The following is a 12,533-nucleotide window of genomic DNA, read 5'->3' as shown; positions in this document are numbered from 1 at the left end:
TTGTGTGCACCAGGGCTACAACATATTTCCCCCCTAAATTTGTAGTAAATTTGCTACAAGATTACCTTGGTATCTATTTGTCATTATCTAGCTACGTTTAGTTACTAATTTGCAACAAAACCTATTATCTAATAATTCGTCACTAATTCGTAACTTTTTGTAGTTAACATTTGTTATTAACTTTCTGTAGCAAAAAAACGTAGTTATATAATCAAATTTCTCTAGTGTGCAGTAGAACCTCAATAAAATCATATTCAGTAAATTAATAATCGCTATAAATTAATATAAATTAAATCAATTTCTCTAGTGCGCACTAGAAATAGGGTTAGTGTAATTTTAAACACAATTTGATAAAATAATAAGATAAAAATATTTTTGAAAAATCCTTTATAAAAATATGGTCTCATCAATAAATAGAAAATCATAATTATATAAAACTATCAAAATATATGTATATACAGTATGTTCTGTTTGTCTCACTATCTATCCCCTATATAATAAAACGGAAGTACACAACTTTTTTTGTAGACTATATAATATAGGTTATAAGATTAATTATTTGATAGGTTATAGGTTATATTGGTTGTAACCATTAGTTAAATCTCGATTTCAAATCATCTTAAAAAGGATATTCCAAAAAAATAAAATAAAATCTCCACATCATATTTAATTAACCATATATAGGCAACAAAATCTCAAAATTAATCATTCTTCCGCGGATTAAGAGTGATTTTCAATTATACTAACAACAAAATCTCAAAAAATATTACAAGTCCTCGTATTTAGCATATGATTTTATTGCATAATGTTTTATTCACAACAACTTTTAAAAAACAATCACATAAATTATATCTTATATAAAAATTACAATATAAATAAAAGAAATTTCAATCCGTGCTCTTAATCTAGTTTATGTGTATTTTGGTTGCATATTCACAAGCATAACGGATGATGTTGTCTTGTCCCTTTTAGGTTCCGTCTTCTCCTCTCGTTGCTGCGATGTATATAAGATATACATAAAATAATGTTATTTTATGAGATTTGTCTCTTCTTATTATAGAAGTCGGTCGCATATATTGTTGTGTTAACTGTGTTAGGTTACCCTACTGAACCTAATATATAAAGAAGCACAATGACTTTTGACAATATACATATTCACGCCGATACCCTAATCCAAGATAAAAGTGTTTGTCACACTTTCTACGGTAGAGGCACGACGACGTCTGGAATGCTTAACTACAAACTATTCAGGTATATCTACAATCTAGTGACATATATTTAACTAGGTAATAGCCCACACGAAATGCGGGTAATAAAATCGTTGAAGAAAATAAATCTTAAACCTTAAATAATTTTTAAAAATATAAAAAGAAATTTTATTTCTTGAAGTAAATATATAAATAATTTTAGTTAGAGAAAAAATCATATTTATATTTACCTTCATACACTTATTTATATTTTCATATTTTTCTATTTTTAATATATTATAACAATTATTACAATAATCTAAAGCTAAATTTTATCCCACCAAAATCATAGTTGTCAAGTTTAAAGATTGTATAAGAACACAAAACAAAGAAAACTCTCTTTATTAATCTCAAAGGAAACTAACTCAAAACCTTTTAGAAATCTCTCAAGCTCTCAAAACACAATCTCTCAAACTCTCTCAAGAAAACTCATAAGTTGTGCTACACCTTAGCACCTCCTTATATATAAACCATATTTCCAAAACACTTCTGGAAAACTAACTTTAGATAACTCCTAAAGAAAGTAAAACTAACAAATTTGATTTGTATATTTAGATCCTCCTAAATATACTTAGCTTGATCTCTAAGCTACTTCAAGCTTATAACAATATTTTCCCCTTTAGCTTGAAGTCTTCTTTTGAAACTTCTTGAACTCCAATAAGATCTCTCATCTCTTTGAACTTAATCCTCCCAAGTGCTTTAGTCAAAATGTTAGCATTTTGCTCAATACCCGGAACGTGTTCAATTTCAATTTGTTCATTCTCCACACACTCTCAATGAAATGAAATCTCCGATGGATGTGTTTGCTACGTCCGTGAAAAACTGGATTCTTGGTAAGAGCAATAGCGGACTTGTTATCAACTCTTACCATGACCTTCACACATGCATTCCCGATGATCTCTGCAAGAAGCTCTTGTAGCCAAATGGCTTGTTTGGCGGCCTCGGTAGCTGCCATGAATTCAGCCTCACAAGAAGATAGTGCCAAGACTTGTTGCTTTTGTGAGTTCCAAGTGATCGGACATTCATTAAGATAAAAAATGTGTCCACTCGTACTCTCTCCATCATCTTTGTCCACACAATGGCTACTACCACTATAGCCTACCAAACCTAGCTTAGCTCCTTGCCTAAACAACAGACCGTGACTACGTGTACCTTGGAGATATCTCAAGACCATCTTTAGTGCCACCCCATGTGATTCTCTTGGTGCGTGCATGTACCTACTTAACACACCCACACTAAACGAAAGATCAGGTCAAGTATGAAGTAGGTATCGAAGACACCCGATTTTCCTCCTGTAATCCTTCTCATCAATACGATCCTCTGTTTCAGCTTTTGACAATTCCAAACCAGAGATAATTGGAGTACAGACCGCATTACACTCACTCATTCCAGCTTTTTCCAGAATCTTCATCGCATAACGTTCTTGGCTTAACATAATCCCATTGCTTCCTTGAAATACCTCAATGCCAAGATAATATGTGAGTTTGCCTAAGTCACTCATCTCAAAATTTTCAGCCATACCTTTCTTGAACTCAAGTATCGCACTTAAATCCGTACCCGTAACAAGCAAATCGTCGACGTAAAACACTACTACAAGAAGACTTTGCCCCACCTGCTTTCTGTACAATGATGGCTCTTTAGAGCATCTTTCAAAGTTTAATCCTCTGAGAATCGAGTTTAACTTTGTGTTCCATGTCCGAGGAGCTTGTCTTAATCCATAGAGAGCTTTGTGTAGTTTATACACTTTTCCCTCACTTCCTTTTGTCAAAAAACCCTCAGTTTGGCACACATAAACATCCTCTTTCAATTCTCCATGTAAGAAAGCAGTTTTTACATTAAGGTGATGAACTTCCCATTTGTTTGTTGCGGCTAAGGCGAGAATGAGTCGGATTGTTTCGATGCGAGCAACCGGAGCGAATACCTCATGAAAGTCTACTCCATGTCTTTTTATATAGCCTTTTGCCACAAGTCTTGATTTGTACTTGTTTATGGATCCATCAGAATTGCGTTTAATTTTAAACACCCACTTCAAACCGATTGACTTCACACCAACAAGAGGATCAACTAAGGTCCAGGTTCTGTTCTTGAATATCGATGAGATTTCCTCTTCACATGCATCTCTCCACTCTTTAAGTTCATTTGCTTCTTTGAAATCCTAGGGCTCGTCGTTAATGGATAATAAAAGATGTTCAACATCAATTTTTGCAAAGAGTATGTAATCGTTTAAATAACCTGGTCTTGCACTATGTCGTGTGGATCGACGTAACACCAGTTTGGACATTTGGTTTGCTGGTTCAGGAGAACTTAGATCGAGTGGAATTGGTTTAGGCAGCGGGTCTTCTTCCTCGATATCTTCTTCTTCATTATCTGCTCTTTTTTCCTCTGTTCTTCCATTGTTATCTCTGATTCCATTGTTCCCATATTCTTCAAAGCTGATTGTGAACTCTCCTGGTTCTTCACGAGTCTCAGAATTTGTTGTGCTCCAATTCCATCATTTTTTTCGTCGAAGAACACGTCTCTACTCACCACGATTTTACGAGCTGTTGGGTCTAAGAGTCGGTAAGCCTTAGAACCGACTCTTAGAACCAGGCTCTGTTCCGAGATATACAAGCGGTTTTGACCTATCATCCAATTTTTTCAGGTGTGGTGCTTCAAACTTTGCATACCCTACACATCCAAAGACTCTTAGATGTTCCACATTCGGTTTTCTTCCTTTGAGTGCTTCATACGGTGTTTGATTGTTCAAGGATCTTGTTCCTACTCTGTTTATGAGATAGGTTGAATGCCTCACTGCCTCCCCCCATAAGTAATTAGGCATGTTCATGTGTTTTAAAATGCTTCTTGTCATCTCCAACAAAGTTCTATTCCTTCTCTCAACAACTTCGTTATGCTGTGGTGTGTATGGAGCAGTTAGATGTCTAAGAGTTCCTTCTCTCTCGCAAAATAGTTGAAATTCTTGAGACATAAATTCTCCTCCTCTATTGGTTCTTAACGTCTTGATGTTGGTTCCACTTTCTTGTTCAACCGATTTCTTGAAGCACTTAAACTTTTCAAACGCCTCACTCTTCTCTCTTAAAAGTATTGTCCACATATAACGAGAGTGATCATCTATTAGCACAAATATGTATCTCTTCTGTGTAGCTGTGGAAGGTGAGATAGGTCCACAAAGATCACCATGGATGAGTTCCAAAGCTTGGGATGCGCGATAAGATGTTGCCTTAGGAAAAGTTTGTCTTGTCGGCTTCCCAAGTAAACAAGATACGCAAGCTTCGTTTCTGATCGGCACACTAGAAATTCCAATGACTAAGTCCTTGGCCACCATTGCTTTCATAGTCTCAAAACTAATGTGTCCCAACCGACCATGCCACAAAGTTGACCCACTTATCGTTTGGATTTGAAGACACTTCTTGTTCTCGATCTCCATAGCAACCTTGTACAACCTATTACGTGATCGCTTAGCCTTTACCTGTAAAATTCCTTCACGATCATGAAGAGTGAGATGGTCTTCTCTCATCCTAACATCACACCCTGACTCAATAGCTTGACCTAAGCTTATGATGTTGCTTTTGAGATCTGGTATGTAAATAGACATCTGCTAGTAGTTTCTTTTCTCCGTCTCTAGTTATGAACAAAATTGAACCCTTCCCCTTGATGTCAACTCGAAAATCATCACCAAATTTAACTTTTCCTGTGATTGATTCATTAATTTTGCAAAACCAAGCTCGATTTCCTGTCATGTGGTTACTAGCACCATTATCTAGATACCAATCTTTGTCTGAACGAGACTCAAACTCAATCGGCTTCACATTCTTCTCGTTAAGATACACTACCTCATGCATCATGAGAGATTCAGCTTCTTGAGTGTCTTCACCAGCACTGTCTTGTGTCTCTTGAAGCTTAATCAACTTAAGTAACCAATCTGGGCAGTCAGATGCCTAGTGTCATTGCTTATCACATCTGTAACACGTGATTTTTGATTTATCCCTCTGTTGGTAACCGAACCTTCCTCTGCCTCTGCCGCGGCCTCGCCATTGACCTCGACCTCTTCCTCCGTCTTGAGGTGGCTGCGTGTAGGAGTTAGCATACAAAAGTTTGCTCTGATCTTCTTGTGTATCTTCTTCATCGTAGACTCTTTCTTCATAGGTTTTTAATCTTCCTACGATGTCTTCAAAGCTCGTTGTCTTCAGGTCAAAAACTTGTTCAAGAGATGCGATGATATGCATGTATTTCTTTTGTGGCAAGCTCTTGAGAAACTTCTTAACTATCTTCGATTCTTCGATTTCTTCACCCAACGAAGCTGATTTTGTCGAAATTTCAGAGATTTTCCCAACAAAGTCATCGATTGAATCACCTTCTTTCATCTTCAGCCTATCGAACTCTGCCATGAGAGTTTGTAATCTTGCTTCTCTTACTCGTTCAGCACCAAGATTCCTTGCTTTGATTGCATCCCACACAGCTGTTGCATTCACCTGTTTACCGACTTGGAGTATCAACGTCTCGGGTATGGATTGGAAAAAAGGTATCGAGCTAGATCATTCTTTCCTTCATCAGCAGAGCCGGGGTTAATGGTGTCCCAAACTTTGTGTACCTAAAGCGTAGCCTCCATTCTCATAGCCCAGACGGTGTAGTTCGTATTGCTCAGCATCGAACTTTGAATCGACAAAGGACCTCCTTCCTTGGGTGGATTAGTTGCAGGAATCAATTCACTCATGGTTTCTTGTTGAATCGGTTTCTTCTCCAAGTATCGAACCTAAAGCTCTGATACCAAATCAAGTTTAAAGATTGTATAAGAACAAAAAATAAAGAAAAACTCTCTTTATTAATCTCAAAGGAAACTAACTCAAAACCTTTAAGAAATCTCTCAAGCTCTCAAAAACACATTCTCTCAAACTCTCTCAAGAAAACTCATATGTTGTGCTACACCTTAGCACCTCCTTATATATAAACCATATTTCCAAAACACTTTTGGAAAACTAACATTGAATAACTCCTAAAGAAAGTAAAACTAACAAATTTGATTTGTATATTTAGATCCTCCTAAATATACATAGCTTGATCTCTAAGCTACTTCAAGCTTATAAGAACAAGTTGTATTTATCTTCATACACTTATTTATATTTTTAATGCATTATAACAATTATTACAATAATTTAAAGCTAACATATATCCCACCAAAACTTTTGCCAAATACTTATCTTTACAAATAATACTATTGTCAAATTTCAAAAACGTTTCACAACTTATTACAAAATATTTTACATGCAAAGAATTCATCAAAGCAACATATAATGTCGTAACCACATATAATTTTACTGTATGTTTCACCATTAAAAATATGCTCTTAAACCCTAAATTATTTTATTATTAAAATATGTTCTTTATCACCACCTATAAAATGTCTTTTAAACAAATTAAACAAATTTTATGTTGTTCCGCATAATTATAGTTCTTATAATTACTAAATTGTTTTATGACATAATTTCTTTAACCATGAATTTTTTTTACTCCAAATATATTTTGGATGAACAACTGGTGAAAATTATCTACTATATTACAATGATTTTATGATCAACTCAATCAAAGTTGAAAAATCGAAAGAAATTTAATATAACATAATCAAAATAAAAATTTTAAATTACAATCAAGATGGTATACATAAAACCTTAGATAATTCAGATATACAAAATAGAAACTTTATAAACAATTCAAAACATGATACATGTCATAATCACTTAGAACTATGAAGTATCGTATTGTACCAAAATTACTTAGAACTATGAACTCATCTCAAATATTCTTGAATGGTAAGTTCTCAACTTATTTTTACTTGAATCAAAAGTTCTCATATATTTCTCTATATACCTGGATTTAAACGGTTTACGAACTAAATTTGATAGAAAACCATATAAATCAGGTTTGAAACCAATTTTAAAACAGTTTACCATTCCAACTTCCCAAATTACAAAATCGATTCTTAATTACTCGGTCAAGCGACACTTGTTTCAGTACCGGAAAATTGACATTATCTAGAAGAGAAAACTCTAGATTTTGACCAAATGCATCAACCACCGACTATCAGTGTCTCCATCCTCGATTAATTTAGCGGGCTTTATAGACTTTAATTCTATTTCATTGCATCTGATAGCTTCCATTGAAGAGTCCGCACGAATAAAATACCCAAATTTGATTGGCAAAATTATATCAGGAAAAAAATCAAAGATTAAAGCTTTTGATATAAACATGTAAATTTTATCTAGATATAATATTATTTTCTTAATTAGCTATTCGTATTAGGTTTCAAAAATAAGAATTCTTTTGACATAACTTATATATTTTTTTATAATTTTTATTCACTATTTCTTGATTAATAATAATATACATGCTTAATGAATTATTTTTTCATTTATACATGTCAAAATCTAATTGAGAAAACACATATAATATAAATAGCGTACAATAGAAAATATATTAGTTTTGTCAGTTTTTTTTTATGATTTAGGAAAAAAATTTAAAATATAAAGATATAAATTTATTGTAGAATTAATGTTATTATCTTAATTAGCTGTTTTGAATAAAAATAATTTTTATGTTATTATTTTAATTAGCTGTTTTACAAAATAATAATTTTTGACACATGTCAACATCTCATTGGTATATTTGATACATGTCACGATCTGGTGAAAAATAATAATTTTTTTGATACATGTCAATATTTCATCGGTATATTTGACACATGTCACGATCTGATTAAGAACTATACTTTATATAATAAGATTTATTATTTACATGTATCCTGCCAACTGAATTTGTGATTAGTTTTATACACTGGTACAAATTTAAATATATTAATATGAGATATAATAGACGCATGTCATAATCTCATTAATATTTGAAGGCAATGTTAAGATTTTTATTTTATAAAATACCACTTTTTATATTGCTATGAGTATTTACTTCCACAACTTGGGTATTGTTAGTAAGAAGAACTTTTTTTTTGTTTTTGTTGTGAGTAACAGAAAATGGATTCAATGGTTTTTGTGGTGATCTCGGCCATTTTGTCTTGTGGGATATGTTACCTCCTCGTGAATTGTAGAAAATGAGGAGAAATTGTATTTCTTGAATACGTCATTTTACAAAATATGGAGAAACAATATCTATGTATGATTATTTATTGCTACAATGGTTTGAAATGTGTTTGGTTAATGGATAATAAAGCTCATCAATAAAGCTATGTATCAATACAATAAAAGTCTCTTGTTTTCCACCACTGACACCTCAGCTTTTGTAATGAAGCAGAAGCTGACACATCAGTAAAAATAGCTAACCAATCAAAATATAATGATTAATACACATCATCAGAAACCTCTTTGTTTTGTCTTTTTGCTTCTTCGTCGTCGTTTTTCAATTTTTCAATTTGTTCTTCTTCTCCGTCGCCGATTTGCTTTCTTCTACCGAGCTGCTGCGAGAGAGATATACACTATCCCCACAAGCAAACCCCCTTCTTCATCATCATCATCATCATCTTCTCTCAGGTCAGCTTCCCCATTTGATTTCCCTTCTTCGATTTCGTTATGCTTTACTGTTTCACCATCTCTTTGATTTTTTCGGATCCGTTTTTCTCTAATTCGCCCCCAGGGTTCTTCTTCTCTGCTCTCTCATAGGTTTTTTAGATTATGCGATCGGGTTTCCTATAATTTTGTTTCAGTTTTTAATTATAGTTGGATTTCAATTTTATGGTTCCAATTTGCTCAGTATCGTACGACTTTAACCACAGACCTAATCTCGAGAAAAATCCAACTTACAAATCGTTAAAGTTTGGGTTTTTTTTTTGGATGTTTGCTTGATCGAACTCGAAATATGAAATAGAGATGGTTTTTTTTTTAATAATCTGCAGAGATTGTAAGAGATTTACATGAAAGATGAATTCAAGTGGCGGTGAGGAGGTGAAGTTGGGGAATGGAGTTGTTGGGAGTTTCGAATTTCAGAAACCCCATCTTCTCTCTTTCATAAAACAATGGCGTCTATGGCTGCAACCACCAATTTAACCAAATTGTTGCTCTTTCCTTCCTCCCATGGTTTAGTCTCTCTTAAAAATCCCTACTTTAATCTCTATCTCTTGATTTAGGTTTCAGTACTCTGTTGTGCATTGGGGTTTCATCGTAATTTTGATTAATCTTTAGTAATTAGACTTTATATTTCGTATGTGTAAGAGCTGAAAGTGTAATTTTGTATCTACAAGTGTTTTTTGGGATTACAAATTCGATTTTGTTTTTTCTGTTTCAGTTTTAGGAAATGTGAGCTTGAAATCGCAGAGAGGTAGTAGTAGTACTAAGAAATGGCCGAATCAGAACAAGTCAAGAAATGGTTACAGGTCTCTCCGTGTGGATGGACTATTCGGAGGTGGAAACAAATATAATAACAGTGAAGATGGACAATCTAAGGTATACATTAGATTGGATTCAGTTATTTTCAAGAAGTTCGTCTATGTTGAAAACTTCCTTTGCTTCAATCTGTTTTTTCTTGTGTGATGTTTCCTAGGCAGGGATATTTGGGAATATGCAGAATATGTATGAGACTATGAAGAAAGCTCAAATTGTTGTTCAAGTGGAAGCTGTGCGTGTCCAAAAGAGTTAGCTACGTAAGTTACAAACTATTAAATTTTATTGAGTTTCTCTGCTATGTGTATTGAGTTTCGATGTTGCTTTTGTTCCATTTTCGCAAAGCTGAATTTGATAGTTATTGTGAAGGCGAGCTTGTCAAGGTTAGTGCAAATATTGTTATGTTCTAAATAGGTGAGTGAACTGCCTTTATATCAATAAGTTAAATTTCAGTCTATCATCAAGGACCCATCACCGTCTTTTTTGGTTCTTATTTGGGTCTGTTTTCCTAAAATATTCTTGGTGGATGTAAGAACGGTGTTTACTACTGTTTTGTTATGTCTTTGAGAAATCCAGACTAACTAGTTATTTGAGAAAGAGTCATGGCACAAACGTACCAGACACTACAACAAATTTGCTCATCGATAGCACCACTTGATAGCACTAGTTATGTAACTGCTGTTAAAGAATAGTTTCGGATTTTAGCAATTATATTACAGCATTTTATTAGTGCTAAGCCTATTTATAGCATAAGCGGGAAGCGAAAGTCACTTTGGCGGCCCAAAATTTTATTCAACCGCTTTAACACTTAGCCAAAAAATTTATTCAACCGCTTTAACACTTAACAAAAAAAATAAAAGGTCTCAGATATTTTTTTGTCCTCATCCCTTCGGTTCTCTCTCTAAATATCAAAACCTAGACACAATCGCCGTCGACGTCTTCGATTTCCTTATGTCTCTGTGTTGCTTGTGGTCTGTATCTTCTTCTTCGATTTCTCCAGTCGAGCTATATCTTCTCCTCTTCGATTTCTCAGACGAAGATAACCTGAAATTAGACAGCTAATTGTTTTTTTTTTCAATTTCATTCTTCATCAGTAACCTAAATTTCACTTTAAATCTCCTTTTGTGAAGTGTCAAGCTCGTCCAACAACAAAGACAAACTTGAGAGAAGAGAAATCTAAAACCTAAACAACAAATCTGTAAGTTTGTTCACATTTGAGTTAAAATTTCAGGTTAGTTTGATTTTGGTCGAATATGAAAATTGCATGTTTGTGTCCTCTTCATGTGCTTGATTTCTCAAATCTGTCGAAAGTAAATTTCACTTTTAATCTCGTTTTTGTCCTCTTCATGTGCTTGATTTCTCAAATCTGCTTTATTTAGATTTTTGTATTGATTTTTGTTAACTGTTTAAAACTTATGCTTAGTTTTAGATTCAACTGTTTAAAAACTAAAATGCTGGACAAAGAATGGGTTCATCTTAGCAGGTATGTAATTGATTACAAACTGTTAGGATTTCAACAAATGAATATAGACATTAAGGTATCTTCGTTTGTGTCATTCTTCCTTCCAAATACAATGAAGACTTGATCCAGCATACAAAATAGGTGCCTGGAAATTTGTCCGGATGGTGGCTGCTGAGTTAGGAGATAGTGGCATGGTAATATGCCCATGCGTTGACTGTAGAAATGTAGATCGTCATTTGTGTAGTGTTGTGGTTGCTCATCTAGTAACTAGAGGCATGGATGAGACTTACAAGTTGGGGAAAGATTGGTATCACCATGGTGAAGTGAACTCAAGGGCTGAATTCGTTGAGAAATTAAATGGGTGGAATGATGAGATTTGTGGTTTATATCAAGCTGCTGAGTTTATGGATGAAGAGCCGTTAAGAAATTGTGAGACTGTTGAGGGGGAAGACAAGATAGATGATGAGTTCTACGCAAAGCTAGCTGATGCAGAAACCCCTTTATATCCAAGCTGTTCTTCCCATAGCAAGCTATCAGCCATTGTGACATTGTTTAGGATGAAGACACAGAATGGCTGGTCCGACAAAAGCTTCAATGATCTCCTTGAGACGTTGTCAGAAATATTACCGGATGGTAATGTACTTCACACATCACTAAATGATGTGAAGAAATTTCTGAAGTCTTTTGATATGGGTTATCAAAAGATTCATGCCTGCATAAATGATTGTTGCCTATTCATAAAGAATTACAAGAAGCTGGTCAACTGTCCCAAATGTAAGGCTTCAAGATGGAAGAGCAATATGCACACTAGTGAAGTGAAGAAGGGTGTCCCACAAAAAGTATTACGGTACTTTCCGATAATTCCTCGTCTGAAGAGGATGTTTAGGTCTGAAGAAATGGCTAAGGACTTAAGGTGGCATTTCAATAATAAGAGCAACGATGGGAAGATACGTCATCCAGTAGATTCTGTGACGTGGGAGCAAATGAATGATAAATACCCATCATTTGCTGCTGAACAAAGGAACATCCGTCTTGGACTGTCCACAGATGGATTTAATCCGTTTAACATGAAGAATACAAGGTATAGTTCTTGGCCAGTCTTGCTGGTGAACTATAATTTGCCTCCTCACCTATGTATGACAAAGGAGAACATCATGCTTACCTTGTTGATTTCAGGTCCACATCAACCAGGAAATAGCATTGATGTCTACTTAGAACCTCTTATTGAGGATCTAATGCATTTGTGGAGCAATGGAGAATTGACATATGACATTTTTAGCAAAACGATGTTTACACTTAAGGCAATGCTTCTTTGGACTATAAGTGATTTTCCAGCTTATGGGAATCTGGCTGGCTGCAAAGTAAAGGGAAAAATGGGCTGTCCTGTATGTGGGAAGAACACATATAGTTTGTGGTTGAGTCACAGCAGAAAACATGTCTTTATGT

At 34.4% G+C, this 12,533-nt stretch overlaps 1 protein-coding gene across 1 annotated transcript in view; it reads left to right on the top strand.

Moving 5' to 3' along the window:
- Window positions 9,238–12,533, top strand: part of LOC104753670 (nucleoid-associated protein At2g24020, chloroplastic-like) — a 17,753-nt gene continuing 14,457 nt past the window's right edge. The window contains exons 1-4 of the mRNA XM_010475890.2: window positions 9,238–9,322; window positions 9,531–9,688; window positions 9,786–9,876; window positions 9,971–10,008. Of these exons, the coding sequence (XP_010474192.1) occupies window positions 9,262–9,322; window positions 9,531–9,688; window positions 9,786–9,876; window positions 9,971–10,008 (348 nt within the window). The 5' untranslated portion in view covers window positions 9,238–9,261. The remainder of the gene's footprint in view (window positions 9,323–9,530; window positions 9,689–9,785; window positions 9,877–9,970; window positions 10,009–12,533) is intronic.

This window comes from Camelina sativa, chromosome 16, assembly GCF_000633955.1.
Source record: "Camelina sativa cultivar DH55 chromosome 16, Cs, whole genome shotgun sequence".
NCBI classification, from domain to species: domain Eukaryota; kingdom Viridiplantae; phylum Streptophyta; class Magnoliopsida; order Brassicales; family Brassicaceae; genus Camelina; species Camelina sativa.
The sequence above is the reverse complement of the archived record's forward strand: the minus strand, read 5'-3'. Positions and strand labels throughout refer to the sequence as shown.